General features: G+C 36.5%; 1 protein-coding gene across 4 annotated transcripts in view; it reads right to left on the bottom strand.

Moving 5' to 3' along the window:
* MYBPC1 (myosin binding protein C1) overlaps positions 1 to 16807 on the bottom strand; it is an 80972-nt gene that overhangs the window by 26740 nt on the left and 37425 nt on the right. For all 4 annotated transcript variants that reach the window (XM_040544943.1, XM_040544942.1, XM_040544944.1 and 1 more), the window contains 9 exons: positions 16223 to 16274; positions 14518 to 14574; positions 10726 to 10892; positions 7680 to 7812; positions 5834 to 5958; positions 4720 to 4825; positions 4242 to 4408; positions 2423 to 2585; positions 962 to 1068 (listed from right to left, as the gene is read on the bottom strand). In XM_040544943.1, the coding sequence (XP_040400877.1) occupies positions 962 to 1068; positions 2423 to 2585; positions 4242 to 4408; positions 4720 to 4825; positions 5834 to 5958; positions 7680 to 7812; positions 10726 to 10892; positions 14518 to 14574; positions 16223 to 16274 (1077 nt within the window). The remainder of the gene's footprint in view (positions 1 to 961; positions 1069 to 2422; positions 2586 to 4241; positions 4409 to 4719; positions 4826 to 5833; positions 5959 to 7679; positions 7813 to 10725; positions 10893 to 14517; positions 14575 to 16222; positions 16275 to 16807) is intronic.

Here is a 16807-nt window from a genome sequence, read left to right on the forward strand (position 1 = left end):
CTTTAAGTGGCTCTCAAAAATTTCCACTTACGGCTTTCTACATCTGGTCATTGTAGGCTTTCTTCATCTGGAATTAGCATACTCCAGACATCACTTTTTTTTACAGTCACAGTCTTAATCTAAATCCTTTTTCTGAAAATGAAATGGTTACTTTTATTGTACTCCATGGGTATGGAGAACAACTGATGAATATACTCTTACAAAATAAGATTTTATCTTTATTTTATTACAAGATTTTATCTGTGAGCATACTTCCTTCCCTCTTTCTTAACCCTTGCCAATTTTATTTCTATTACAAGTATCCCACATCTTTCAACTTCAATTACAGACCATATTTTCTAAAACTTTCATCATTTATATTGCTTTCCTTTAGACTTCAAATTCACTGGTTGAAATTAAAAGGCAGTGGGGTATTGTCAGGGGAAGAGTCAATGCCTTGTTTTATTCTTTATTTTTATTCTTTTTGAAAGAATGGCCTCATTAACAAGCCTTCTTTTCTGCTGACTGAATAAATGATGGCCAGAAACATTTAATTCTCTAGATATCATTTAACATATTTAGGGTATAAGTAAATATGCACCTACTCTACTATCTTACCAAACTAAACCATATTTTAAAATGTTAACAAGCCAATTCTTCGAAGACAACAACACTAAGTCTGAAAATGGATTATAACAGGTGTTTTACACAAACTCTTAATAGCGGTTTAAGTTCAGGAATTCAACATTAAGAAGCCTTCCCTGGGGGCTGCCCCAGGCTTGTAAAATATGACTGGATCCTGAGCACAGGCAGAGCACTCTCCGAATAGCTCACATGCACTTTGCCAAAATAGCAGCTCTGCTTTTTGAGGTAGACACCCGGTCAGAGGAAATGAGCTGATTGTAATCAGGGATATTTCACACTGCTTTTACTTTCCAAATGTCAGAAATGTTATATATAACTCATTGTGCCAAGTACTTACCCACAACATGTACTTTGCATGGAATATTGATATTATAGGCATCTGGTACAAACATGTATTCACCCTCATCATCAACAGCAGCGCTCGCTATAATAAATCTGTGGATTCTGTAAAAAAATTGAAAAAGAAATCGATGTAAATTATTTTTGAGTACTGTTGAAGGCTATCAAGAAAAATCTGCAAAAAAAAAGGTTTAGGAGATCTGTAAAAAAGTGTAAAAATACTGACTGAAAATCATTTGCTGGATGCTTAGCTGTACTTTAGTGCATACTTCATGAATTATAGAATATATTATTGAGATGATCATCAAATAATGTAAACAGTTCTAACATTTTTTGTTTGAACACAGAAATAGAAAAATACAGGAGTATAAGCTCTTTGACACTTGGTTTCTGTGCTGCCGCCATTAGATTGTAATTTGGTAAGAGAGATTGTAATTTGGTAATAAGAAATCTTTTGGTGATCCCACTGTGAAAATGGTCTAACTTCTGTTAGACCATCTTCATGACAGGAGCCAATCTACTGTTTGTTCGGCAGAACAAAGAAACCTGTGAGAAAAGCATATGCTGCTCTTATTGCCTAACTGCATCTTCCAGGAGTACAGTGATATTTTTGCTCTCCTATATTCTGCTCTAAGTTTTGTTCAAGGTAGGACTCACCTCTGTGCCCTTCCTGCTCCTCTTTCCCTCACCTCACCCTATAGGCTTATATTGGTTGTGGGGAGCACCTTCACCTTAAGTCAATCCAAGGAGTCATTGGACAGATGGCACTTGTCCCTTACTGGGACTCACAATTAATGCAAACATTTCGTAGCCTGTTTAGGAACATCTTTACAAGCCCAGTTCCCAGCTGTGTGAACTGCCTGCTGAGCTGAAGTCAATGGGATGCAGCTAAAGATAAGACCTTTTAAAGGGTTGTGGCTAAAGATAGAACCTTTTTTTTTTCCTTTTTTTTTTTAACTGAAAAACTTTCATTGAAAAAGGACAAATGATAAATGCAAAGGGCATTTGCATTTATTGCAAATAAATGCAAAAGGACAAATTGTAAATGCAAAGTATGATATCTCCACATACTTTGCATTGGCAGAGATACAGAGTCTGAGCTGAAACAAAAACAAAATCAGAAAACCTGACATTTTTAAAGCTACATAATTTTAATACTATCTGACAATCATTTTGACCTTACTGCTTAATATCCCATACTAACAGAAACAGCATTGTCAAGAAAAAAGAACAGCTTGAAACTAGATGGATCAAGGATTTGATTATTGTCCTCCGCAGCCAAAAGACACAGGATAAAAAGGGTAAGGAGACATGGCTTTTAAGATCATAACAGTAAGTCCGTTTGAAGGACAGAGATCAGACGTGATTAACAGATAGTTTTCAGTAAAATAATACACATATTGGCACATCTTTACAATGTCACTCTATCAAAAGTCAAGTCAACACTCAACATGCTTACCTTCCTTTGTGATAAAGCTTTACACGGTCACTAGCTTCAACCAGTTGTCCATTTTTGTACCATTTCCCTTGCACATTCTCAGATATCTCACATTTCAGGTGGATTTCTTGTCCAAGCCTCACAGTCTGGTCTTCTAGTGCAAGTGATATCTTCAATGGTCTCACTATGGAAAAGAGAAATAGAGATATTAATATTAGTATCAAATAATAGCTTATGATTCTGTCACTGAGCTGCTACTAGCAATCACAAGTCTTCAAATCAGAAATATGTCTCTAATACTAAAACTCTGAACTCCATATACGAGCAATATGTACACGTAAGCCACTTAAGTATATATCTTTTAATGTTTAATTTCCCCATTGTTTGATGCCTTAGAAAGGGTGATCCAAAATACCCATGCCCTGATTAGGGTAATCCCATGGATATATCCCGTAGAAGCGTATTTGAATTCTTTCCCCTCTGGTGTTTAGGTGCTGGAGGAGGGTGTTTCTATCCCCTAAAGGCCAGTAAGAAACTTTCAACATGTGAAAGACCTGTGTCCCCATACCTATGCACCTGAAGGGATTACAGCCTACCTTTCCTGTGACTTAACTGCTCTCATAGCTCCCCCAGGTGAACACAAGATAATCTGGGGATTTACTAAAGTAGTTCATTACAAGTAGGAACTAATTCTGAGCCTCTTTTGTCAGGCTGTTATCAAAGGCCACCCGGACAGTAAACTTACTTCATACACTACTGGTTCTTCTGTTTGCTAAACTACCTTAATTCATCCTGTGAATACCCACAGATATTACTAGCTTTTGTAAAACTTGAGACCAAGAGCTTCCTCTTTCTGGAATAATTGATGCTGTAGACCAGAGTGCAGGCTGAATACACAGTACCATGTGTATGCAGTAAATATCCATGACTATAATCTGACACAAGAAACAGTGATGGGAAAGGCTACATTTCACAGAAAGACAGTTGGAAAATACTCAGCAGAAGATGCATGAATCTATCACTGTGACAGGTATGGTGATGGAGTCCAATAGCCATAGTGGATAATTTTCAACTTGGTAGTAGAACAGCATTAGCTGGTTGTGCTTAGAATGTCATTTTGTATAAGAGAGTCAAAAGAAATATGTGTATTTCAAAACAGAGTGCATGCATATATGACAAGCTTACAGCATAGGACAAACTTACCACAACCATGAACTCAAACACTGTCTGGCTCATCTATGCCAGCAAGGCCAAATCTAGTAGTGTACATATATCTACTTGCAAAGCTAGCATTGATATTTTATAACAAATTCTAGTCTGCCTAAAACCAAAGTGGCAGAAGGTTATAAGGATTCATAAAATTCTAAAGTGTTTTAAAGAGATATACAAACAGTACCAAGGGAGCTACATAGCCATATTTTTGTGCCTATGAGTTTACTTCTGGTCCTGATGCATGTTAACAGTATGCCTAGTTGTAGAATTGTTTATTTTTTCCAACATACTTCCTTTTTTCTGGTTTTGACTCAAAAGACTTGGTTTGGATTTCCTGTGAAAACTTAAAAAGGATTCAAGCAAAGCAAGTACTTTCCTTGAAAGTTTCACTTTGTTGACCCATTATATTTTTGCATGAATAGCTTTGTTTTCCATCTTAATGGAGTGACAGAAATTTTTCAAGTGTGACTAATTCATTGCCTATTACTGCAAACTGGATATTTGCAGCTAAGAAATTGGTATGGAAGATAAGTCTTTCTTTAAACCCCCGGAGAAAGGCAAGTAAATTATTTGTGTAAGATAGCAAACTATGACAAACAAATTCAAGAGTAAGATATATTATACTTACAATCAACAGAAAGCTTAGCTTCTGATTGGCCTCCTGTTGTCATTACTGAGTAAGTTGCACTGTCATTTTTTGCAGCTTCCTCTATGATTAAAGTGTGTTTTTTACCCTCAACCTTGATTCGATATCGAGATTTAGGTTCATTGGTAAGTTCTACGCCATTCTTAAACCTAATAGGAAAGAAAGAGTAATTATTTTCCCAATAAAAATCCTGTGTGAATAAGATTCTCATAGACTGAAGCTTCCAGAGAAGACTTTATAAGGCTCAAGACACAAGAAAATGTTAAACAAATTCATCCATGAATGTATAAGGATATTTCTTGCTGTTATTACATTTCTGAATAATGTTCTTCTGCGATTTTCTTAAGAAATTTCAGGCTTACTGATACAGAATACGTTGTCCACAATTTCGCCTACAACTAAAATATTCTGTCCCCCACCTCTCTCAAGGAAAACAGTATCTGTTCAAATTGTGACTTACCATTTCACATTTGCGTCATCCTCAGACACTTCACAGCTCAGTTCTACTCGTTCACCAACATAGGTATTGGTATCCTCCAGGCCTTTGGTCACCAAAATTGGAGGATCTTTGACAAGAGAAAATTACAGATTTACAATCTGAGAGAGAAAACTAATTTCAGGAGGTTTTCAAAATCATGGTATAGGAGATAATACAAATTCAAAGTTAAAATTACAAAGCCAGTATTGTAGCATTATTTTCTGCCTGAAATCAGAAAGGAGATTGCTCATTAAGATGCTAGTAGGAAATGTGCTAAATTAAAAACAAAATAAAATAAAAAAATCTGTTCAGATTAATAGCTGCCTTGCATCCCCTTTTATTGATAGCTTGTGCAGACAGGTTGATATGAGAAGTTGAGATTCATCACTTGCCTGACACAGATCCCTCTCAGAAAGCAATATTTCCATTAGATCCTGCAGCCTGTTATGCACAACTAGATGACCTGATGGCATAACATTGTGCCCTTACTGCTTTAGTCCCTTCTTCTTGTCAAAACTCAAGTTTGACAAGACAATAGAAATGTGCACATGGTTAGAAATAGAAATGTAGCACAATGGTTATCCTACTTTCACAGGGGCAATGGATCCATTATTTTAAATAGCTTTCTGAAATATTTGATGATTTTTCTTTCAACATAAACTTTATTTTCCCAAGTTCAGGAATTCCCCAATTGTTTTCTAAGGGATATCTAACCGAAAGGACCCTTTTAACTCAATTTGTTTTGTGTGTGTGAGGGATGCCATAAATATTATCAGTTAGACTACCAATGTTATGGGAGAAAAATTGTAAGCAAATGGCCACCTATTCATGGCTTTTGATAGTCTTCCATTAAATCTGGGCAGATGGAGATAAAACTAACTGCTAGAATGTCTGATTTGAGATTTTTCACTAAAGTACCAAACACAGGATGAAGAAAAAAACAGTGAGGAATCACACAAATAGGGAGTGATTGTAAAGGCTGCTAACACAAAAACAAGCATGCACTGAGCCAGATCCTCCCTGTTAATTTCTGTTGCAGTCAAAGAAGCCACACAAATTTACACTAGGTGAAATACGAGCCAGGTGGTGTAGTTACCTCTCACAAACAGTTCTGTGGAGCATTTCTCATCACCAGCTGTTACGTAATAGCGAGCATCATCTGTCATCGTACAGTTATTGATAAATAGAATTCGCTGGTTACCTTTGTGCTCAAAAATGTATCTATTTAAACAGGAATACAACAAAAATACATTAGAAAAACTGCTGGACCCTTTTTGTTTTATGTAGAAATTCTTCAGGGATTATGAGAGGGGAAAACCCTGTTTTTTACACAGAACAGGAAAAGCAGTCCTGGAAAGCAATTTCCAAGTTTCAAAAGGAAGAATAAAAACAATCAAAGACCTTGTGGCAAAAAGAGCTATGAGGTAGAGTGATAACAATCAACTTCTGGCTTGCTCCAACATCCCAGGCTTGGATGTTCAGAAAAAAAAAATTCAAAATAAAAAATTAACAGGCTCAGAGAGATGACAGAATAAAATGGAGTCTGAAACTCTAGATGAGTAAAGATGAAAATAACCAGTAACAGGAGACCATCTTCATTCCAACACTCTTAACATTTTTATGAAGCATAATAATAGCTAAAGTTAAGAAGTTAATATTATTGGTAGGCCAGATGGCACAAGAGATCAGTAATGGGATATGAGGTTTTGGTAATGGGATATGTAGCCTTTCACCTTCATGTCACCAGTTTAGATCTGCTCCAGGTTTGTAGTGACCAAAGCTCATTAGCATCTGACAGCTGTTTCAGCAGCTTGGAAGAAATGAACTGGAGCATTCAATCCAGCTCCTGCTACTGGAGGTGTACATATATAGTTGACTGCAAAGCAGTTCCAAACTATTCATGGCAAAGAAAGGGGCTAAAGAAAAGATACTCTCTTTATTCCACTTATTTGTCAGAAGAATATTAATCCACATCCTTCATTTACTTATCTAGCAATAGAATAAGGGAAACCTGCCATTCTCTGTAAGGGGGCTTTTGCTATTATTAGTATTATTTTTTAAATTATTTTTATTTTTTTACGGGGCCAGGAAGATTTGCTAGGACTTGGGACAGTTAAGCAACATTTGAGGAACATTACACTGTTGTGCATTACTGTTCTTAGCTGCACCTGACTTCGGAATGGGATTTTCTACAGCAGTTTTAAACTTTTACAAGCTAGTTTTGTGAACATTATGGATAAGGCTCAAGTTCCAGTCTTTGTTCTACCTGTACTCATGTCTGCACCCAAAAAGCCACTTGCTGTATGCGAAGCCAGAGTATAAACCAATATGTAGGTGATAGAGATGATGGAGAAGCTTAGGTACAGCAGACAAACTGCACGTGGCTGAAGTCACTTTGAGGTTGCTGACTTCACTGTGAGTGATAAATGGGTAGTGGAAGGTGACACACACCTCATTCCCCTTTCCTCCCTAACACTAATTATCTAATTAACAGATAGTGTTGCCTAGAGATAATTTTACAGGTTGCTTATGAGCCAGGTAGACAAGTGTGTAATATTAAATGTTGCTTCTCTTAGTAATGAATTACTATAGAAAGATTTTGACCTTCTTCTGACATAGAATTGACGACAAGAAACTTATTTACTCACAAAGCTTCCTGACTTTTTAAAAACTACCAAGCAGAAACTGGATCTATGTTTTGTTGAGGATCTTTAATTCTCTTCTCTCAAGATAAAACAGAAGAATCCATGTTAACATTTAGCATACAGTGAACATTTTTGGGCCATGAGCAGTATGGTATCATTTACATACTTTTTCAAGTATAATGAAATGCCAGAAATAAAATCTGTGCAAACCTTGGCAAAGAGAGATCTATACAACACATTTGTTAAGGAAGTACATATGTACCTATTTTATTGCTCATATACAATAAAACCACTTACTTTGTACTTGGTCGTATTTCTTGGCCATTTTTATACCACTTGAGCTCTACTGTTGGATCTGCTAGCTCCACCATGAACCTTACTTTGCCTCCTTTATCTACCTGGTATGCAGGATCAAGACCTTTGGCAAATGCTGTTGCGGAAGAGAAGTGTTATTATAAAAGAAGATCAGAAAACAAATGGGAATATGAATGCTGAAATTGCATTGCATAAGACTCATTAGAGCTATCAGAATATATACACACCATGTTATGCATCACTCTCAATTCTTGGGCTGGTCCAAACAAATCAGTTTATTTTCTAGAAACAGTATCAGCAAAAGTGTAGAGCTATGCAACTCTGATTACCCTGACAAAGTTAGTATCTCTTCATGACTTTGCAGTATGACCCTGTTATGAACAGGATTGGGTAGACGTAGCTCTGACAGCTTGCTGAGAATCACTATTTTGGAGTAAAATTGTACGCAGGTGGTGCAGTGGAATCATTTAGAATCTGTTAAACAGGACTTCTCTATCAGCACCGCCACTCAAGTTAACAGGGAATTTTAAGCTAAAATTTCTTTTGAGATTCCCACTATCAGAATAAACACATTGAGTTGTCTAAAAGCCAAGTTAGTTTTCCTGATTCTTTTTGAAGGTTGTAAAGTGTAAATTGCAATTCCACTTGTGATAAATGTTCCAGCTGCCAAACATTTGCAAAAATATCTGAAACCAGTCAAAAGCTGTCCGTCTGTGAATCCTAGCAGAGCTTTTCAAAGCAATTCTTTGAGATGTGCAAATGTAGGCCAAGTTGTTCTGGGCAAGGTAAGGCCAGAATTCAAACATTTCAAAACACTTTAGCATCAACATTTAGTTATTGCCAGCTACAAATATTAGACCCAGGGGAGCAGATGACCTATGGCTCAAAAATCAATGATGCCTCAAACGCATCACCAGCTGCTAAATAATCAACTTCTGATAAAGTTTATATTATGCATGTCTCATTGCAGGAGACTGAGGATATTGAAACAGCAGGAACAGAACTACTACATTTGAACAGGATTTTTTTTTTTTTTTAGATCTTACTGAAGTGTAAGAGATTTCAATTGATAATAATAAAGGTAGCTTAAGGGGAAAAACACCCTACTATCAGCCTGTCATATAGACTTTTTGCATACTATCTAAAGATGCTTCTGTAGGGAAAACCCTGACTACAGAAAAATCCTGATATGACTGGCAGCCTCATCCTACTCAACATGGATCTGGGGAGAGGGACCAGACAGACTGGTACCAGGTGCTGAGGGATGCTCTTTCCACATTACAACATTCCAGCACCTCCATGTGATGCATCTGGGTAGGGAGCAGCTCTTCCTGCCAGCTGCACAATTCCTGCATTAGCTTCCAGGCCTTTCCAGACTCGTAGGGGTTGGGTAGGTGAGGAGTTTCCCTGTTCTTCAACCCCTTAGATATCTCCACTGGATTCAAAAACTGCCACAGTATCTCAGCCAAAAAACATCAACTCCATTTCTCCCAACAGTGGCTAGAATCAGATATACCAGCAAATGAAGAGGTTATCCATAAAGGTTAATTTGTAGTAGCATCACAAGTGTGATGATGTGAGGTAAAGGAGGAGGAGAAAGGGTGTATCAGGCAGCTGGATTACTGCAAAATATTTTAAATTAGCTCTTGTACTTGTTGAGAGAAAGTTTTGTCGTTCTTATCTAGATGAACTCTTTCAATCAGACTTTGTCTCAACAACACTTTTTGGATGGGAAATCTCTACTAAGTATATGCCTAAAAAGATGTTGTCTTTTCATAACTTAAAATCTGTTATTCTTTCTTTTATACTGGATATCCCGTATCATTAGTTATGAGTTTGTAGACTAGAATGTTATAAAATAAATTACTCTAAAAGCAAGGAAATTTATGGATCTTTGAATATCCAGCTGGCTATAAACAATTGAATATTTCCAAAGAAGACTGAAGTACAACAGTTTGTTTTACTTCTAAGAATTTAAGACAAGTTGAAATAGGCATATCTATGTATCAAATATATTGATTCAGAATATCTAATATGGCCGTGAAATTCAGTGCAGAACTAGAAATATCAAGCAAAGACAGTTTTGCATCATCTTTATACTCAGCACATTTTGGAGCAAGCCAAGTCTTGGTCCAGTCTCTGCCAGAAGTTATGGTTGCTTGAACACTGTTCTAGGTTCACCCATATGCTATTGATCCCAGTAACTATTTTACAGGGTGAAAATCATCATGGGTTAATGAAATTTTGGCCAAGCTCCCTTTCCTTTGGGAAGGTTCCTGCATTCATGTGGGAGTGGAGGATTTCATCTACGCAAAAAGGGAATCTTCCAGGAAACCAGTGGAGCAGCAGATGTATATTGCATCCAGTTCTGAAATGCTCACCTGGAACATGCAGATGACACATGACAAAATAGTATTATGGATAGCATGATGTATTTGTATGTGTATGTTTCTGTGTCTATACATATTGTTAAACATATATCTATACTTTATATACACATATGTATAAGCACATATCTATATTTATGTATGTACATATTGTACTGCACATATTATTCAGTACGGTAGCTGGAGAAAGATAGCTCTGAATGCGCTTACTCAGCAGAGGGTGAAGGGTTTTTAGTTCAGCTGGGATTTCTAAGAAATGTCAGATTAAGAGCAAAATGAAATTAAAAGAGCAAACAATGATGACTCCATTTTAGAGCAAAAGATATTAATGATAACACAAGGTCTAATTTACATATTGTTTTACCACGTAAAAACCTTTTCACACAGCTGGAGACTTAATTCCAGTTAGGACTACTGTTTGGCCAAGAGGGAGGGGTGGTTTTGGTAAGCACTGAATGGGACAGGGTATTTACACCAGCAGTGGACCAAGTCCACCTCTGATTAACTCCTTGCAGTGTGTTGGACAGGGTTGGAGTTGTAGCATGCATGTGCCCTTGCATGGAAATGCAGTTAGATTTGGCTTATAAGGTGAATGGTCATGTCTGACTACTGAGCATAAAAATATTCTGCCTTATCCATACCTGCACTCTTCTTCACTTCCCTGCGCATGCGCTTCAGACGCTTTAACATGCCTCTCAGGTCAGTGATACCATACTGAAAAGCAATCTTCTCATATTCACTGGGATTAGCATTCTTCAGGAGCTCCCACACATCTACCTCAGGTTCTTCTTCTTGCTGTTTAACCTCCCTAACAGTAGCAAAATAAAATTGTGGAAGAAGAGTTAGTGAGGCCTTATCATACCAGGAAAAGGGTGGAACTGAATCCATGGTGAGGTTAGAAATGTTTTGATGAAAATTTGAAGGTCACCATCATTTTTTTTTTTTCATTTTGACATCAAGTCTTCCATACATCTGTAAGTAAGTGAATTCAAGCCCTAGGTCCACTCAGTATGAGTGGATTAGTTCAGAATGACGCTCACAACTTAGTTTACATTCTCCATGGCAGAATTTGGGTGTATGTTTTACTTTGTCCTTTTTTGATGTAATCAGCTATTAGAAATGTTATATTTCTTCATTATAAAATGAAACAGTTTGAAAATGTAGTACTATAATAGAATATGTGCTAATCCTGTTTAAATCACTGGAATCAGGGGAAATTTATGATGGCACCACTGAGATCTAAGTCTAATCCTTACATTTCATAATTATACAAAAATGTTTTCAAACTCAGTCCCTGTAACTGTTGCAGGTGGTGACGTATGAAATGACATATTGAAATCTAAGGGAATCTCGGTCTGTTTATAGTTACACCAGTGCTTCTCAGAATCACTTGAAATTTGGCATATGGATAGGAAATAGAGATTCCCACACCAGCTTGGAGTTGCAAGATGGATCTGATGGCTTCCATGTTTATCTCAGTCTTAAGAATGGGAAATGTTTTTAGAGGTCTGTGCTTTACGATTCAATACCGTATTTACTATCTTCAACTCCAAGCTAAGAAAAACAACAGAGAAAAGTAACACTGGCAACCATTAGATGAGAGAAAATGGAAGTATCCTAAACAAAATGGCAATTTTTGAGAATGAAAGCTTAGCTCAAATTGAACTGCTATAACAAACCAGGAAATGAAGAAGAAATGTAGACCTTTTTTTCCTGTGAGTTCATTAGACTCAGACCAGGATCATTCTGCCTTGATCAAGCCAGTCTAATGAAATCAGTTCTTTTGAGAACAGAATGAGAAAATAAACATTTGAGAAACAAAAAAAGACTGAGCTTTGCAGTGACACGCTGTTAGAATTGAGTGTGATCAAGTCAGAGAATTTTGTTTAACAAGAATACAAAAAAAGCACTGGGGATCCCAGCATGGTTGGATGAGTGACTATGGGAAACCACTTTTCTGTTTAATCCATGAGATTTATTAATTTTCCTAATACGCCAGTGTTATTTTAAAAAGGAATAAAAACCTTCTTACTGAGGAGTCTTTGAAATACAATGTTAGATTAGAATAATTCTTAGAAAATCTCTGGTATCTAACTTTATATTTTGTTCTTTTTACTTTTGTCTGTGCTCAGGATTTCTGGAGAGTGACTATGTACTGCGAACGCTGGCATTTTGGTGAGATTCCTGCTGCATGGTGGCAAGTCAAGATCAGCTTGCAAACATATGTAAAAGCTGACACACTCACTGGGGTGGCAATCTCCTCTCCCAGGGCTGGCTGCTTGCCATGCAACTCCTGTCGGTGCTAAGAGGAGTTATGCTCTGTGGGTGTTATGACAATGTACCCCTTTAAATCAGGCAGTAGTTGAGAATGAGGATCAGTTAGAGTATCCTGATTTTCAACCAGTTTAAGTAATTTGTTCCAGGCGCTTTATTTTTATTTTTTTCCCTCTTAAGTAATGGGAGAACAAATTTTGACACAGAGCAAACCAACTTTGTTCTGAGACCATAATAGTTTCTGCTGTGGGTAGTGGGCAAACAATGCTACACATTTTCTAAGCAGATTGATCTCTCCACAAAATCGCTTTCAGACTTCTTCCCTGAAAATGTGCATTTTGCTGAAAGATATACTTATTAAAAAAGCACGTAAATGTTTGAGTGTTTTTGAGATCTTGTGCCTTTTGGAATTTCATGCTGTTATTGATTCATTGCATTGATGAAGCATAACCAGTCACAGAGTTGCTTACTGAGATAAAAACTGGTTTGTCTTCCTGCAAGACCAGCATGAAATTAGGAAGTAGGCAGTATACAGATTCTGTGCATTTAGGTTTTTGTTTGTTTGTTTTTAAATGAACAAACATGTTTTGACTATTATGCATGACAGGTGAAAAGTTCTAGCTCTCTTCTTGGTAGTATGGCCATACAAATGAGAAGGAGTGGACCTGCAACGCTGCCTTTTGAAACACTGAAATGAAAACATTTATTTTTGTAATTGAAATGGCTACTAATATCCACACTGTGGATTAAGTAGCAGCCTTACCATTTAATTAAGCTCATAAGTATGAGGTTGCATTTCAGTGCTTGAAGCAAGGAGGTGAGACACTGCTTTCACCACAATTAAATGGTGTTTATAAAGTAAAAGTTTGCTTTGCCCATTAACCACATGATATTTATAATACATTTATATGGCTATACAGTATTTATCTTACAAAACATATGAGTTACTTTTTAGTGAAGTGATAACAAGTATTTTTCACATTTCTCTTTCCACGAAAACACCAAGACCTCTTACATGCACCTCACATTGTTAGTAAAACACCCCCCAGGCAGTCATGAGAACTCTTACGGTAAGTTGTATGAGTATGATAAAAAGTCAAACTGAAGATCCTAATAAGGGATGAGAAGATTAAAAAACCAAAGACCTGGTATGTTTGAATTGGTTCACATAATTCTTTCGCTTCCTACATTTATCTTCAGCCTTCCTGTTTTCACTTCAGTCTTGCTTTAGTTGCCAAAATACTCTTCTCCCCATCATAGTCCATGATCCTATTGTGAACTTTTAAATGTAATTAATACTGTATATTGGGTTTTTCTCTTTCAGAGTAAGTGGTAGATAAAATAAAGAATATGGTTCTTTTCCCAGATCTCTGTGGTCAGTTACCATTGATTTCCATGGCATATACATTTTTTTTTGATAAATTAAAAAAACAAACAAAGAGGAGCTGACTAACTGGTGCAGATGAAGGTTGGGTAAGGTCAATTCTTCCTTTCCTGGAATTTTCTTAATCTGTTAAAAGACTAACCTGGGTTTAAAGTCTGAAATAGCTAACAGCATAGCTACTATATCACCAGATTTTCAAGGTGAAACAGAGAAACACAGGCCCAGGTTTTTCTCCATCACAGTATTTAAGGTGAATAAACCACCATTGAATATTAGTGTGCACATATTGAAACAGAAAGCTACAAAGAATACCAGTCTCTATGATTTGAAAGCATAATATGATTTTTTGTATTGCAATGCTTATGAAATCAAATTAAGATGTGCCCAAAGAGGTAAATTCAACCCTTGAAGCTCTTTGCTCTTGCAACAGACCCAATTTTCTGAACTGCTCATCCCTGCATAGGAAATTCTCCCCCTCAAGCCTCCATGCAAACACAAAAGAAATAGCAAGTAGACTAAATGTTATTGGTCTCTTTAGGTTGTGGCCCACTTTTTTCCCAGTACACTCAAGTCTGAGTTTTCTTTACAGCACACTTAAAGGTACAATTAACTGAATATTTGCATATTATACTATGAGAATGATAGTTAGACACATTGAAAAAAATGAAAGGTCAGAAAAGTCTTAAAAAGTTATTAATGCTACACCTGACTCTTTCTGTGTGCGAACCTAATGGTTTGCAATCCACACCTGCTCACTGCATCACTTGGTTCTCACCTACGTTTCAGGAGACCACTAAAGTCAAGTTCTCCTGCATCGTCTTGTCCATCACCGCTGTTATTAATAGAAAAAGATCAAATCTTTGTTTAATACACAAAAACTTAGACAACACACATTGCAAACTCTCTGCACATCTCTCATACTCAACACTGTCCAGACACACAGCTAATGGTATAAAATCAACACAAACTTGTATTCTTTTTCACACAAGTTATGTTACTTTAGACGCTTGTGAAAAATAACACAAAGGTTTGTATTGCTTGTTATTATACTTTGATGACAAATTTTTGTAACTGCATACATAAATTTGCCAAGATTTGTGTTAGATTTCAGTAACACAAATGAACGTGAGCTAGTCAACACAACGAGCTTTGTTTTTCATTTACGTCGTGTATCTGTATAAAAACAAAGGGCTTGTGCTGATCTTTTGCTATGAATGTAAAACAAAGATTTGTATTGCTGCATGGTGCTTTTAACAATGTATGTCTGTGTCAAATACCATTTGACATTATACTTAAGACTTAACTTTCTAAATGAAGGGAGAAAGTTAAAAACAGTACATTGTATATTTTTACAGATGAAATCATATTATTATGAAGGTGCATATTTTTTCTTTAATGTAACCTTAAGCAGTAAAACCTTATTATACAAATGAATATAAACAAAATAATGCCCTTAATGTTTGCAAACAGGAAGGGTAAAATCCTGTGAATGGTAAGTCAAACAATGCCAGTATTTTATCCATGATTTTGCATGCTAGGTATTCCTTAGAAAAACAGACAATATTCAGAGATATCCTCATCTGATTGGGCAGTAATTATTGCAGTTAAAAATTATTGCACTTCAAAAAAAAATATTGCACTTTAAAAAAGATGTGCTGAAGAGAGGTGTGCGCCTTTAATGTAACATCTTTTGTCTTTACTCTTTAAATCAAATCTCTCTAAATAAAAGCAGTTACTTTTTAGTCACAACTTTGCTTACACGTGTAAATTAATAAACTGCATTCATTTTCTATCTATAAAACATTTTCAGTCTGAATACTTCTGTCCTTGTATGACAATTTTCACAATAAAATATAAAGATGATTTTATTTGTTGTTTTATAACAAAGGTAACTAAGAAGGAAAAAAACTTCAGACACAATACCTTACAGCCTGTGCACATATTATTTTTTTTATATCTTCTGCATATTCATGTATATTTATATATTTATATTTATATATATTATTTCTAGTTTTTCTCTAAAGATGGCCTTATGACACTTTTTTACTGTAGGATAAGATAAGACCAGCTCCTGTCTTCTTGAAATCAGTGTCCTTTTTGTCTCTGCTTTTGATCAGTATAGGATTGGGACCAGGGTCTTTCATGTCATAGCTGACAATTTTCAGGAATGTGGTGAAATATTTTAGTGAATGAAAATATGTTTTTAAAAACCTCTGAAGAATCAGATATTGAATTGCCTTAAATATCGCACCTTCCCTTAAAGCAATGGCATTGTAGTTTTACAGAAGAGTACTCTCTGTGTTGTAGCTATTTCATTCTTACCCACTAACAAATACCTTAAGCTCCATTTTTTAAATTTTTATTTCCAAAACCAGTGCGAAGTTACTTGATACAACTGCCTGCCAAGATTGATGCAAGTTCTGTACACGCTACCAGCATCCATTACTGAGGAGTTTCATGGGATCACCGGTTGAAGTTACCTTCTTTTGAAAGCAGATCTGATGTCAATGGATGGAGCAGCTTGAGAAGATTCTGTGAAGTAACAGTAATACAGGAATTAAAAACATAATTTGAAATTGATGTAGTTTATGTAATCAATGCGATTTGGCATGTGAAATTTCTTCTATTTCCAGCTAAATGATCACAGTTTGTGTACCTTTGACATAAGTTCTGATAGATGTGAAGCTGCTCAGTGATAAACCAAGTTTACTTAATGAATTTCCCTGACCTACTTCTTGCAGTTCTGCATAGGAGATCCGTCTCAGCGGTGTTTCTCTCACAATACCTTCCTGCCTGTACACAGGCTTTGGCCTTTTTCTTCCCATTCCCTACCCTTTCCCTCCCACTTGCATCTCTCACTTTCTCAATATGCCGAGCCTCAGAGGAAAAGGGCACTCTTCTCTATGGCTACAGGCCCATGCTGACTCTTGGCTTTGTGTGAATTACTCCTCTGTGCCAGTCTTAATCGGATTAAGAGGTTCTGATCCACAGCAAGTGCTTGGATGCAGCCACACGGGCTCCTGGCTAGCAGACCTCTGAGTACACAGCCTTCCTGTGCCCCTTGG

Source organism: Cygnus olor, chromosome 1, assembly GCF_009769625.2.
Source record: "Cygnus olor isolate bCygOlo1 chromosome 1, bCygOlo1.pri.v2, whole genome shotgun sequence".
NCBI classification, from domain to species: Eukaryota; Metazoa; Chordata; class Aves; order Anseriformes; family Anatidae; genus Cygnus; species Cygnus olor.